The sequence below is a fragment of the Mixophyes fleayi genome, chromosome 5 (assembly GCF_038048845.1).
Source record: "Mixophyes fleayi isolate aMixFle1 chromosome 5, aMixFle1.hap1, whole genome shotgun sequence".
In the NCBI taxonomy this organism is placed as follows: Eukaryota; Metazoa; Chordata; class Amphibia; order Anura; family Limnodynastidae; genus Mixophyes; species Mixophyes fleayi.
The window spans coordinates 18,882,447-18,898,075 of record NC_134406.1 but is presented as its reverse complement, the minus strand read 5'-3'; the positions used below and the strand labels follow the sequence as shown (position 1 = coordinate 18,898,075).

Below are 15,629 nucleotides of genomic sequence, written 5' to 3'. Positions count from 1 at the left end.
GTGTCCGTGTGATAGACTTACCAGCATGGCTGTGACCCCACTAACCTGTGACCCCACTAACCTGTGACCCCACTAACCTATGACCCCACTAACCTATGACCCCCTACCATGTCTTTCTCTAATTTCATGTCTGCTGGAGACCAAAGAATATTATTTCTTTTAAATTTTCTTTACTTTTGCTTCTTTTTGACCAACGAATTCTTAACCCTCATTAATGACCCAATAATTATGTCTACATGAACCTCTCTTGCTGTGCTTGTAAAAAAAAACCAAACAAACTGATAGTTGACCTTTTGACAATATTGTGCTACATAGACCTCATGACCAAGACATTCTCAGATTACAAGATAACGTACTGTCCTGTAGCCAACAGTGATGAAATGAAAATACACAATTCCAGATGGAGTCACACATGTGAAGGACTCGCAGATTTAATATAGGTCATGGTGTGAAAAACATTAATGGACCCAGTTCTATACCAGATCTGCGCAAACTGGGGTCGGGAATTTAAGTGCGGCACTAAAGCGTGTTTTTTGGGATCCTGAGTGTCAGATATGAAATACATTCTATAGGAAACGGCCTCTTTGGAAGTCACAGAACAATACCATACTTGGGGGTGAAATATTTATATAAAAAAAAAAACAATCTACCCACCACTGCTCAAAACAAATTCTTGACTTCACAGGCATAATTCTCTCTCTTTAAAATAAATCATAACTAGCTGCAAAACTTAAGAGAAAAGGCTCTGAGCCCGTTACACATAGTTATAGCATTCGCTTTCTCATACAAACATGACATTGGTTTCAAACAATTTCTTGCATTTTTGGAAATGTCTTGAGGCTCCGCTGTCAATCACCTCTAAACTGGGTGTGAGATACACTATATGGACAAAAGTATTTGGCCACACCTGTTAATTATTGAATTGTAGTTTTTCAGTCAGACCCGTTGCCAGAGGTGTATAAAATCAAGCACCGAGCCATGCAGTCTCCATTTGCAAACATTTGCTGAAGAGTTCCGAACATCCACTGGCATTAATGGAAGCACAAAAATGTGTGGTGGGAGCTTAATGGAATGGGTTTCCATGGCCGAGCAGCTGCATGCAAGCCTCACATATAAAAGACCAATGCCAAGCGTCGGATGGAGTGGTGTAAAGCACACCGAACCTGGACTGTGGGAAAAGTGTTCTTTGGAGTGACGAATCACACTTCTCTGGCAGTCAGATGGCTAAGTCTGGTGGATGCCAGGAGAACGTTACCTGTCTGACTGCGTTATGCCAACTGTGAAGTTTGGTGGAGGAGGGATACTGGTATGGGGCTGTTTGTTAGGGTTTGGGCTAGGCCCCTTATCTCCAGCGAAGGGCAATCTTAATGCTTCAGCATACCAAGTCATTTTAGACAATCCTATGCTTCCAACTTTGTGGCAACAGTTTGGGGAAGGCCCTTTTCTATTCCAACATGACTGTGCCCCATTGCACAAAGCAAGGACTACAGAGACATGTTCTGATGAGTTCAGTGTGGAAGAATTTGACTGGCCTGCACAGAACCCTGACCTCAGCCCCATTGAACACCTTTGGAATGAACGGGTATGGAGACTGAGCCAGGCCTTCTTGTCCAACATCAGTGCCTGACCTCATAAATGTTCTACATAATGAACAGTCACAACTTCCCACAAAAACACTCCAATAATCTTGTGGAAATCCTTCCAAGAAGACTGGAAGCTGTTATCACTGCAAAAGGGGGACCAACTCCATATTAAAGTATATGTATTTAAATACAATGTCATTACAGTCCCTGTTGGAATAATGGTCAATTGTCGGAATACTTTTGTCCATATAATGTATGTTGTGAAGCCTTAATCTGGGTACACACTACAGAAAATTTCTCCCAATACAATCTAACTGTTTTGCCAATGATTAAAAGTCTTGATCAGCAGCTGATTCCTATCTACACACTATACACGAGTTACAAGATTTACCTTCAGATCTGTGTTCTTCATCTGTGATAACCAGGGCTGCCAAGAGGAATTCAGGGCCCCCCTTATAGTCGAGTATGCAAAAAAAAATTGCGCCGCCTTATGGTGGCGCAAAATTTTTCGGAGGTGTGGTCATGCTTTTGGGGGCGTGGCAAATGCACCATTGGGGCGTAGCTAACATCAAAATCACTAGGCTCTCAATTCGGCGGAGCGTCACATATGTCCAAGCACTCCTGACTTTCAGGACATCTAGCACCACAGTGTAGTACAAAGAGTTGTCTTGGCCTGCACCTTACATTGGGCACAACACTCACCAAAAATTGCCATTGTCCTTACTAGAATCACAACATTTCACATACTGTCCTGCTCTCTCCTACCTGTTCTTCTCACTTTCACCACCTGTGGCTGCAGGTTTCTTTAGTTGCGGCTTGTCTGGATCCTGGAATGCTGGGAGCCCTATTTTGAAAAAAATGGCTACATTTAGATAATTCCAAACAACCCTGGCGTTAAATCAATACCACCCACGATTAATAATTAGGCCTTCCTCCAGCTCCAATATTACAATAATGTGCCCCTTCATCATCGCCATGCCTTATGATCACACTGCGCCCTCCATGCTGCTTTTGCCCCCTTCACCTGGCTCCCCTTCATCACACTATACTATGCTGCTCCCCCCCCTTTTTCAATCCCAATGTGCCATGCCTCCCCCCCTTTTTAACCCCACTGTGCCATGCTGCCTCCGTTTTTTAACCCCACTGTGACATGCACCCCCCTGTTTTTTAACCCCACTGTGCCATGCTGCCCCCGTTTTTTAACCCCACTGTGACATGCACACCCGTTCTTTAACCACACTGTGCCATGCCTCCCCCATTTTTTAACCCCACTGTCATGCCGCCCCCCCATTTTTAACCCCACTGTGCCATGCTGCCGTTTTTTAACCCCTCTGTGCCATACCCCTTCCTCGTTTTTAGGCTCCTCTGTGCTATGCTGCACCCCGTTTTTAACCTCTCCGTGCCATGCCCCCCCCTCGTTTTTTAACCCCTCTGTGCCACGCTGCCCCCTCATTTTTTAACCCCTCTGTGCCATGCCCGCCTCATTTTTTAGCCCCTCTGTGCTATGCCGCACCCCGTTTTTTTAACCCCTCTGCCATGCCCCCCTCGTTTTTTAACCCCTCTGTGCCATGTTGCCCCCCCTCATTTTTTAACCTCTCTGTGCCATGTTGCCCCCTCGTTTTTTAACCCCTCCGTGCCATGTTGCCCCCTCGTTTTTTAACCCCTCCGTGCCATGCTGCCCCCCTCGTTTTTTAACTCCTCTGTGCCATGCCCCCCATTTTTTAACCCCTGTGTCATGCTGCCCCCTCGTTTTTTAACCCCTGTATCATGCTGCCCCCCCCCCCCCGTTTTTAACTCATCTGTGCCCCCACTCATTTTTTTAACCCCTCAGTGTCATGCTGCCCCCGTTTTTTAACCCCTCTGTGCCCCCTCGTTTTTTAACCCCTCTGTGCCATGCCCCCCTTCGTTTTTTAACCCCTCTGTGCCATGTTGCCCCCCCTCGTTTTTTAACCCCTCTGTGTCATGCCCCCCATTTTTTAACCCGTGTCATGCTGCCCCCTCGTTTTTTAACCCCTGTGCCCCCCCTCGTTTTTTAACCTTTCTGTGCCATAACCCCCGTTTTCCTCCCATCACTTACCTTTTCTTCTCTCTTCTTTCTTGGTCTTCTCTGCTCCTCTGTGCTCCATTGCTCCAGACTGACTGAATGCTGGGCGTGATATGATGACGTCACACCCGACATTCAGTCAGAATGGAGCACAGAAGAGCAGAGGGTTTTTTTTAACCACCCTGCTCAACCCCCCCCAACAACCGACCCACCCCCAACGACCGACCGACCCCCCCCCCCCCCCCCCCCCCCTCTGCCGCAAAAAAAAATTGTAGGCGCTAGGGCCCGGACCAGGCCCCCTGACATGCCCGGGCCCGGGTAATTAGTACCCGCCCCCCCCTCTCAGCGGCCCTGGTCATAACCATCTGCTGGAAAGATTGCGACTCTAAACTCTATTGAGATCTGCCTACACTGCTGCTCGTGAGTGCGCACACACTGCAAAATTTGTTTATTGTGTGATTGGCACAATAATCGGTTGAAAAACCTGTAGTGTCCCCCAGCTTAAACAGTGGCTGCAGCACCTGTGTTAGTGTAACTGCTCTGTGCACACAAACATCATTTATACACTTTAAGAATCAACAAAGGGGAGGGGGGTTGGGTTATGAAATTTGCAGTAATCTGTAGCACAAACAATTGTTTACAGTCTAAATTGTACTGCGTCAGTGCAATTCAAACGATTGCTCTGGTACATGTTTACACCCTTTTAGTGGCCCCCACTTGTGTTAATACTTACATTTCGTTTATAACAGCGACACATTTAAGGTATACTTGCCTACTTTTTTGTTTTGGGTTCTAGGAGGTCCAGGGGCAGATGGGCGTGTGGGGGCGGACCTTGGAAAATCATGTTGCTAGCACCACCCCCTAAGCAGTCAGTCATTTTGCCCTATACCAGCAGGGGTTGGGGCCAAGATGACGCATGATTAGCGTCACTAAGCCCCACCCCCTCCATGTAATTTACCGATCTTTACGTGATCCAGGAGGTTGCTCTGCCCTCCTGGGAGGATTCCCAGAAATTCAGGAGTCTCCTGGACATTCAGGGAGAGTGAGCAACTATGATTTAAGGTGTGCAAGAAAACAGCCACATCACAAACTTTATCTGCTCACAGCCGTACGGTGCTACGTTAAACTCTGTGGGGTATATTTACTAAACTGCAGGTTTAAAGAAGTGGAGATGTTGCCTATAGCAACCAATCAGATTCTAGCTGTCATTTTGTAGAATGCACTAAATAAATGACAGCTACAATCTGATTGGTTGCTATAGGCAACATCCCCACTTTTTCAAACCCGCAGTTTAGTAAATATACTCCTGTCTCTCAATTCCAGAAAGTAGTTTTTGCCCCATGAAACAGACTTTTGATATTTTATATCTGTCCATCACAGACATCTTGCAATTTTCTAAATAAATATATATAGCATGCCCACCACAGGCGCAATGATAGTAGCAACTTGAGATATACAGTTCAAATAGGATCTACAATATTTTCAAAAACATGAAATATAGTTCATAATCTCTCAGTAATCAATAGTCCGTGACAACCGCTAATGATTGATAGTAACAATAAAAATTGCTCCCACGTCTAAAGAACTTTCAAAATATGATACAGTTCATAGTCTTTCAATAGTTAGTGACCCGTGAGAGCCAGTGATGGTTAGTAGAGTGAATAATCGCTCTCCCGATGAGGACAGGGTCTCTTCATCTCTCGGCCACAAGATCATTTCGTAACACACATGAAAAAAAATGAAGAAGATGGATGTGAGTATGTTACAAATCAAGAAACAGATAAACCACCCAAGAGATGTTATTCGCCCTCCTTCATCTCCAGTGGTCGTCTTATATTAGAATTACCACCTTGTGAAATCAGTAATTGACAAAAACTACAACCCATATAGGGATGCACTTACATAAGTCAAGGAATCTTTTAATCTGAAATGATCTTTAGATGTGATCTCCACATTTGATCCAAAATGTCATACATGTAAAGACGTACATAGAAAACATCCAGGGTGATACCTTCTTAAAAACAATTTCAACCCCTTATTATAAAAAAATATATATTTATATTCATGAAGTAGCTTCCTATATTGGAACCACTCTATTCTCTTTCAGAGACAGAAAAAAAAATCCTCGTTAGAAAAGAAAATATACTCCTATCGGAGCCTCATGAAGAACTCAGCATATCATAGCTGTAACAACCTGGGGATTCTTTGCTGGAGAGCTCAATCAGCGTCTTCTGTTCTCTATGCCAGTAATTTACCAACGCGTTTCGACCCGCCCCATGGAGTCTTTTTCAAGGTGTATAGCCTCCCGGGAAATCTTAATTCATTTAAATACCATCTTTTTGATCATACTTATAATCCTTTTGGTATTACAAAAAACTCACATAATTGTCCCAAAATGGTAGAAAACATTTCATCAAACATTAAAAAATATTAAAAAATACTATATTCATAGGGCTCCAGATTTTTATCTCTCCTTTCAACCGCAAATAATCATGTTACTAGACCATAGAAGTAGATCAATGGCAGCAGGTGGTGAAAGGTGGGACTACAAAAATCTACCAGCCCATTTCAAATTCGAACTCTCAAAATCATGAGGAATATGTTGAATCTCCATGAAGAGTCGTGATGGAGATAATACAATAGATAGATACCAAATGGTAAACATCAAATGGTAATGTACATAAATATTAACATATTCCAACCTCCAATCAATCTCCCGAACTTAAATCATGCAGCTTCCATAGAGACATAAATACATAAATGTAAAAAAAAAAATATATATATATATATATATATATATATATATATATATATATATATATAAATCAGTGACATAAAAGCTAAATAAACATACATTTCAAAAGGAGAACAAGAATAAACATGTAATTGGACCATATAGGACATAAATGAACCACAAACATATAGAGGGAACGTTGTTATTCATAATACAACTTAAACTTCCATCTAGATTATCATCATTCCTGTAAAAACCATTTAAATTCAAAATCAGCATAAAGTGCATCAGGAACTAAAGGTTTAAATGTATTTATATTTTCCATTTCTGTCTTAGCTAATCTATTTTGTACATAATTACATCTCCAGTTGTTCCTGATTAGTCTAATACCACAAAAAGACTTAGGGCTAGATTTACTATACTGCGGGTTTGAAAGAGTGGAGATGTTGCCTATAGCAACCAATCCGATTCTAGCTATCATTTTGTAGAATGTGATAAATGACAGAGAGAATCTGATTGGTTGCTATAGGCAACATCTCCACTTTTCAAACCCGCCGTTTAGTAAATCTAGCCCTTAATCCCACTAGTGGAACATTGATGTTTCTCTGTACAATGTGCCGATAGTGTATGGTTAATATTCCCTTTGATGTTACGCAGATGTTCACCCAATCTGATCTTTAAACTTCTACTGGTATTTCCTACATACTGTTTGTTACAAATACATTCTATTAAATAAATTACATCTGTGGAATCCTATAGTAGTGTAGTAGTAGTAGTAGTAGTAGTAGTGTAGTATACCCATCTTGTATGTTTCTAGGCAACACACTATGTACCAAAGTCTGCTTAAGATTTGGCGCTTTCCGATAGATACATTTTGGTTTAGCAGGTATAAAGTCCCTAAGATATGGGTCGCTAGTGAGAACCTTCCAACATTTTCTCATAACTTCTTCATATTTTTTATGATGATTATATTGCGCTTAGAAAGCCACATTGGATTCTTTTACCATTTTAGATTTTTCTTTAGGTTTTAAAAGGATTGATCTTTCGATTTACTTTCTCATATGCTTTTTGAATCGTTGTTTCTAAATAGCCTTTCTGTGTAAATTGATCTTTCATTCTTACAATTTGTTCTTCATATATTTCTTCTGTACAGTTCCCCTTAATTCGCATAAATTGACCAAATGGAATATTTTCCAACCTTCTTTTATGATGGTGGCTATTGATATCGATATAAGAATTGCTGTCTGTTGGTTTAGAATAAGTTTTTGTATTAAGCTTACCATCCTTGAAATATAAAGTAATGTCAAGGAAGTTGACACTTGCTTGACTTATAGCAAATACCAACTTTACATTAAATGTATTCCGATTAAGATGATCACAAAATGAATTAAGTGATTGTCTACTCCCTTTCCATAAGATAATATCATCGATCTATCTGTGCCAGGACACCAGGCCTGCCCAGTGTCCAACAGATCCCCCCACATACAGATCTTCCCAACAACTCATGAAGATATTGGCATAACAGGAGGCAGACCTGGTGCCCATGGCAGTACCCACTAATTGTAAATATTACTATTAAATCATTATTTCCAATAAAGATTTAATAGATTCCAATCCTTGTTCATATTCTATTATAGTATAGTATATTCTATTAAGTGATGATACATCGGCTGTTTCAATGTATGAATCCTCCTGCCATTCCCAATCTCTCAATTTTTCCAAAATATCTCTCGTATCTTTCAAATATGATTTAATGTTAGTCACATATGGTTGTAGTAGATGGTCAATATACATAGATAGATTTGAACTAATCGAATTCTTTAATGATTAAATAGCCTGTCTTTCTTTTTTGTAAGAATATTACTTCGTCCTTACTTCTTCTAATACTAATTTACCAAAAGTCTCCATGGATCCTTTTGTAAATAGGTCAGATTGAAGACAGATTTATTTTTGAATATCTTGTTTCCTGTTCTCTTTCCAGATATTTTTTTTTTTTTTTAAAGACAACTTCCTCAAAAATTTCTGCATATCTATATATAATAGAAAGAGGTTGATAGTATTGGTAGGGGAGAATTTTAAACCTTTCTTTCTTACACTACTTTCATGTTCAGATAATATGTAATCACTCAAATTATAAATTTTTGTTGAACTTTCTTCCAAATTTATCTTTTTCACTTTATTATGATTCCGTTTCACTTGATTACATCTCTGTATTTTATACTTAAACTTTCAACTTATTAAATCTCCTCCTCTTTTCCCAACTCCTTTATTACAGGTATTTATTTGTGTCGTGCAAGTGTCTCCTTGCAATGTCCTAAAAAAAATGTGCAGACTTCCTTTTTTCCATGTTACACCTATTTACTGGGGACAGAGGCCCAAAACTACTAGGTGCTGTGTATTCATCAAATACTAGAAAGTCATTTTTACTTCTATAGTACCTGCTTGGCACTATGTTTTTTCTGTTTCTTGATTTGTAACGTACTCACATCCATCTTCTCCCATTTTTTTTCCGTGTGTTACAAAATTATCTAGTGGCCGAGAGATTAAGAGACCCTGTCCTCATCGGGAGAGCGATTATTCTCTCTATTACCACCATTTATTTATTTATATATATATATATATATATATATATATATATATATATAGCGCCACTAATTCCGCAGCACTGTACAGAGAACTCACTCACATCAGTCTCTGCCCCATCGGAGCTTACAGTCCAAATTTCCTAACACACACACACAGGTCTATTTGAGAGCAGCCAATTAACCTACCAGTATGTTTTTGGCGCATGGGAGGAAACCAGAGTACCCAGAGGAAACCCACGCAAACACGGGGAGAACATACAAACTCCACACAGATAAGACCATGGATGGGAATTGAACTCATGACCCCAGTGCTGTAAGGCAGAAGTGCTAACTACTTAGACACTCTACTAACCATCACTGGCTCTCATGGGTCACTAACTATTGAAAGACTATGAACTGTATCATATTTTGAAAGTACTTCAGACGTGGGAGCAATTCTTATTGTTACTATCAATCATTAGCGGTTGTCACGGACTATTGATTACTGAAAAATTATTAACTATAATTATGATATTGAAAATATTGCAGATCCTATTTGAACTGTATATCTCTATTTGCTACTATCATTGCGCCTGTGGTGTGCATGCGATATATATTTATTTAATGTCTATTATTGAGTGAAGTGGAACTGTTCATGTTAGACTGTGGCTGCATTATAGAGGAAGCACTAAGTAAGGGAAAATAATTCATTTGTTTTAATATCTTGCAACTTTCTGTCAGTCTTTTTTTTTTTTTTAAAAAAAAAAACAACTTACAAAATAAAAAAAGGGTCACTTAACACCAGAGAGCATTTTTATAAAATGTACCTTAGTGTATTGTTCGATTATCAAACTGTGAAAAGACAGGAAATAAAAGCCACATCAATTTATATAAAAGAGTAACTGTATTGGAAATACACATTTATACGGTCCATTAATGGGACATAACCAGGTGATATGTTTCTCACTATAATACAATATGAAATTACCCCTAATTCTACCAGTTTACCATTTATTTTTTTATATCACTGACATTTCTGATGATTGGCTTTATTCACGTAGGCGACTTTGTAACAGTGGCAGAAGGTGAATTACGAGCAGATTATTTGTGTTACTGAAAGTCCATTTATTCTTCAGATGAGAGTCTGGAAATAATCTCCAAATCTCCTGCTCCCATTTGTTTATGAAAAGGATGTTTTGTCTGTAAAAGCAGAGATGACATTCCAGAACTGGTTGGAGCAATGTGTAGTAAAATTATAAATATTTTTGAAAATGGTGGCAAAAAAACAAAAAAACAAATGTAGCAGTTCTTGTGTTTTGGGCAAACAAACAAAATTATTCAAATCCTTTGTGTCCGAATGGATAATACTTGGGAAATTCATGAATTATCTTTAAAGCTTCATCGTAAAGTGCGATATCTGGGGGAGGGGGGTAAAAAATATATTAATAGTGAGGAATGCAAATAAAGACAGGAACAACAATTACAGTATAGGATATAAAGCACATCAGGGCTCATTCATAAAGACTGGATTATTCTGTAGCATTGCTGAGTGACAACAAACTCTAAAATACAAGCTGCCTTACATAACAGCGATTAAATCTCAATTTCACATACTATAAGTATTTCTCAACTCCGGTCCTTGAGTAGCCCCCAACAGGACATGTTTTCACAATTTCCTTAATCATGCACAGTGGACGGGGTCAGCAGTTCCACAGATGGAAGTCCTGAAAACATGACCTGTATTTTAGGGCCCGAGTGGAGTTTTATGCTATAACAGAACTGGAGAGTAACAACATATTGTACAAATTCAGCCAACTTATTGTTCTCTGTGAATTTAGACAGAGGCTGACAGTTGTGTCCATTGAATTACTAGTATCCAGTCTGCTGTGTGTAGAAAGATGTCTCCCTCACAACATAACTTCACATATCTTACACCCTGGAAAGCCCCAAAAAACATAACCTAAAAGGGGAAAATACACACAGGATAGTCCATAAGTGTGGAAACACAAAAGTATGGAAATATTAACCCAGTGTCTACATCTGGATGTGGTGGAAAACTTTGTAGGGTATGTGACCAGTATGGCAGCCATCTTGAAAGCAACTATTTTTTTTAAAATAGGAAGGTAGCCATGTTCTTTGCTTTAATGTACCATTATTCATTCAAGTTTTAATTAAGTTCTCTTTCTTCCAGGTAGTGACGTTAATGACAACGGCACCAACATAAACTGAACGTATTGAGATTCTCCTGATATTTGGAGAACGAAGCACACGTGCTATAGCAAATTATTTCAACCAATGTCACCCAAATAGCCACCCATTAGTCACACTGCAGTTGCCAAATTTATCTGCAGTTGCAGATAAACCAAAAAAGTGGTCGAGCAAAATCTGCAGCAGAGACAATGGATTCATATTTTCTTACTCATATCCATTTTAAAAGGGTGTTTCCACACTTATGGACCACCCTGTACATAACATTGATTATCTTGTTACAACGGCACCTGTCAAGGTGTGGGATGCGCGTGGTGAACAAAGGCTAGAACGCCTGGTGCAATGACACAGAGCTACTGTAGCACAAATTGCTGACAAAGTTAATGCCGGGTATGATAGAAAGGTGTCAGAACACACTGTGCATCGCAGCTTCCTGCGTATGGGGCTGCGCAGGCTGGTGAGAGTGCCCATGCTGACCCCTGTCCATCGCCGAAAGAGCCTACAATGGCCATGTGAGCACCAGAACTGGATCATGGAGCAATAGGAGAAGGTGGCCTGGTCTGATGAATCACATTTTCTTTTATATCACGTGGACGCCCAGGTGCGTGTCCATCATTTACCTGGGAAAGATATGGCACCAGGATGCACTATGTGAAAAAGGCAAGAGGGTGGAGGCAGTGTGATGCTCTGTGCAATGTTCTGCTGGGAATCCTTGGGTCCTGACATGTGAATGTTACTTTGACATGTACAACCGACCTAAACATGATAACAGACTAAGTACACCCCTTCATGTCAGAGGTATTCCCTGATGGCAGTGGCCTCTTTCAGCAGGATAATGCACCCCGCCACACTGCAAACATTGTTCAGGAATGGTTTGAGGAACATGACAAAGAGTTCAAAGTGTTGACTTGGCCTCCAAATTCCCCAGGTCTCAGTCCGATCGAGCATCTGTGGGATGTGCTGGAAAAACAAGTCAGAGCCATGGAGGACCCATCTAGCAACTTACAGGACTTAAAGGATCTGCTGCTAACGTCTTGGTGCCAGATACCACAGGACACCTTCAGAGGTCTCGTGAAGTCCATGCTTTGAGGGGTCAGAGCTGTTTTGGCGGCACAAGGGGGACCTACACAATATTAGACGGGTGGTTTTGATGTTGCAACTGATCTGTGTATCACACTAGACTATCTTTTGGCCAAGTACTTGATACATACATCACGTGTTACCATTACTGAGTGAACCTGAACCCTACTCCAGAGGACCTTTCCACCCAGACATGAGACTCAGGAGAGAGATGCTCATAGTTTAAGTCTATAAAATCAGCTTATGTTCTGCATTCTGTATGCGAGTTATAACAGACTTGTCACTTACCAAAGGAGTTAATATCTTCTCGGAAAGACACATAGGACACCCCCATTATCGTAGCCTTTGGTGTAACCTTCCCGACAACTTCAATCACCCCGGATAGCTCTTCCTCCAGCTTTGTGATAAAGCAAAATTATTCATATTAGAACAAAGACACTTTCATATATTAAGTAAAAGGAAGGATATTGTGATATGGGTTTGACGAGACAACAAGACTATACTTTATTCTGTGTGTTCTTCTGCATTTGAGCGATTAATGTTTAGCTCAGCAGTTAAGGAACCCTCACCATCCAGGTAAGTGATGGGAAAATATTTAATTTTTACAACCACTCTTTAGAAAGTGCTGCTCACTTTAAAAGGACTTAAATGCTCCCAAAAATATTTTTTTTTTACCATCCATCACTCATTTCTAATTACTGCAGTGAATGACGACACAATGGGCGTATAATAAGCACAGCTTCCCTCAAAACCCTCCATCAGTGGAACAATGCAATCTATGGCACAATCCCTGATGCTCTACTGGCCGTCCACAGACTAGATGGGGACACAGACTTTCCAACCAACTGAACTAAGCACGCACTGGTACACCCCGCTGTCCAATTCAGCCCCATGTTTGCCCCAGCACAAAGAGGGTAGAGACTGCAGGGGTAAAATTTTCAATTTTTTTTTCTATCATCTTCCTACTGAATCAAAGCTGCCAACAAACCCATGCAGAAAAAGCAACTGGATTTCTTACAAGAGGGATTAATAATCTCAATTAATCTAGGACTAGTTTAATAGAGTGTTAAATATATAAATCTAAGATAAGTCAACCTGAAGATGACCCCATATACGTGCATTATCCATTCTATGAGTGTCCTGTTTTACCTGAACCACAGTTATACCCTGTGTTTGACTAACAAATATCCCAATTCCCATTATCTAAGCTCACTCCTATTGTTTCACTAAATTCATGGGCAATAATTGTAACCAGACTATTATTTACACTAAAATGGTTTTCAGAGACCCTTTCATAGGCAGGTAAATACTAGGGGGTAAATTTATCAAGCTGCGGGTTTCAAGAAGGGGAGATAACTAGAATCTGATTGGTTGCTATAGGCAACCTATCAGATTGTAGTTATTTATTGCTATGGGCAATATCTTCACTTTTTCAAACCTGCAGCTTGATACATTTATCCCTAGGTCAGAGCTACACGAGAGACACATGCGTTTAAGCCTTATGGGGCAGGTACATTATTGTAGCAAGGGCAGCTCTGATTACTTCTACTTATAACTAGTAACTGAAGTTTTCCAGCCCATACAGCGATATACTTACTGGTTCTGTTAATTCAACAGTTGCATTCTTTCCTGCTCCGTCAGAAAGCACAAATGATTTCCCCGTCGGGTGAACCTACCGTGGAAAATGCACTGGTCAATGTCACGTCACTCAATTTCTACAACTTGATTTCTTTACAGTTGTATTAATAAGAAATGTGCTATGAGCCTGTATAGGTGCTGGCACCTAAAGAGAAAAGTGATTGCACTGCAGCAGTTAGTTTTATCTGATGAGCCATTCACCGATCGACAAACATGGAACTATATATGCTGCATGGCTCTTTTGCAATTATCCGGATGTCTGCTGCATATTTATAATTAAAACATGTATCTGAGCCAATTACAGAATGCATATTACCTGTATGCCCAGCTGACCTGCCAACCTTTGTAGTAGAGTAGAAATAAAATCAAAAGATGCAAACACACTTTGCACTGGTGGACCATATGCACACACTTTTCATAGAGATCAACAATTCTAATGCAGAAAGCACTCAACTGTAAATACTGGACTCATAATAGGGCAAAGATAAAATTACAAACCATGCCCATGGTCTATCCAGTCACATGAGTGCTTATACTACTGTATGACCCACCTTTTCATAGGTATCCATGATCCCTTTCCAGATGTGCATTCACCCTGCATATGAAAAGCTTCCATTTGTAGATGGTTTAAACAGCTCACCCATTTCTAACTGGGGGCGGATTATCGCCCCACTCAATAGGTGGGGTACTCTGCTCTGTATACTAGAATGCCATCATGTAAAGAATGTACCTGTGCTCTCCAGCTGTAGAGGAACTACAAGTCCCAGGTGAACTGAGTCCAAGCACAGACTGACAGCTAAGCGCTCACAAGAAGCCTTAAAAACTTGTCTCATTGGCTGTGGCAGAACTACACATCCCAGCATGCCCTGACAGCCATATTCTATTACTACAGCTCGTGGACTACAACTCCCATCATGCCTTGTTAATTGCAGCCTGCACAGCATGATGGGACTTTCAGAAGAGCTGGAGCGCCACTGATTGCCATATGGCAGCATGCAGTGAGCAACAGTCCCAACACTTTCCACAGAGCTGGCACATGAGGCAGACAGGCCCCAGGTAGATGTATAATAAATACAGCAGCTACATAACACATCTATATGCACAGTGCCGTCACCTTCTCCACCCGGCCCACGAAGCACACGGGCTGCCCCACGTACTGGGCCAGCATGCTGGTGTTGATGCGGGTCCGGGGAACCTCCTGCAGATCTGCCATCGTGCAAGTAGCCTCTTCTCCGTACAGCCGGCAGCTCTACACTAGTCCTGGCGGGAAACCTGCGACACAGCCGCCAAACACCGCGTCGGCCAATCAGTGGGCTCTGCCATGCGCTGACGTCACTGGCGACGCCGTGCTCGCCAATCAGGAAGAACTGACAGCCACTAACGTCATTAGTCCACGCTATCACCACACCCGCCAATCAAATGAGACCTGACATCGCGCTGCCGTTTCGTCAGCCAATCAGGGTAAACATAACGTCACACAATCGCCTCGTTGACCAATCAGGGGAGTACGTCTGCACGTAACTACTTTGCAAGCCAATCAATGGGCACGTTTAGAAAGCAGCAAAGTCGGCTGTAAACCCAAAGACGCCATGATTGATAGGGGCTAACGATTTAACAGTAATAACCTAGCTCCGACTACTGAGTTCTGTGATCAGGCAGCGAAGCTTGTTGTGACGATATGATAGCTAATAATGACACCGAGAACTTGGTTTACCGACCTGCTATTTTCTAGGTAGGAACTATTAGAGTAGCGGAACTTAAGAAGCTACCACGGGAAT

At 41.0% G+C, this 15,629-nt stretch overlaps 1 protein-coding gene across 1 annotated transcript; it reads right to left on the bottom strand.

Annotated features, from left to right (window-relative positions):
* Positions 1 to 9,810: 9,810 nt before the first annotated feature.
* RPA3 (replication protein A3) lies at positions 9,811 to 15,163 on the bottom strand. Its single transcript, XM_075211756.1, has 4 exons — positions 14,966 to 15,163; positions 13,811 to 13,885; positions 12,502 to 12,610; positions 9,811 to 10,342 (listed from the first exon to the last, which is right to left on the bottom strand). The coding sequence occupies exons 1-4, from the start codon at positions 15,062 to 15,064 to the stop codon at positions 10,260 to 10,262; spliced, it is 366 nt and encodes a 121-aa protein (XP_075067857.1). The 5' UTR covers positions 15,065 to 15,163; the 3' UTR covers positions 9,811 to 10,259.
* Positions 15,164 to 15,629: the final 466 nt, after the last annotated feature.

Excerpts from the sequence above, each read along its gene's own strand:
- RPA3 (XM_075211756.1), bottom strand. The coding sequence starts at position 15,064 with ATGGCAGATCTGCAGGAGGTTCCCCGGACCCGCATCAACACCAGCATG. Across the intron at positions 13,886-14,965 it reads TCGTGGGCCGGGTGGAGAAG|GTTCACCCGACGGGGAAATC; the intron begins GTGACGGCACTG and ends TTTCCACGGTAG. Across the intron at positions 10,343-12,501 it reads AGAAGATATTAACTCCTTTG|ATATCGCACTTTACGATGAA; the intron begins GTAAGTGACAAG and ends CCCCTCCCCCAG.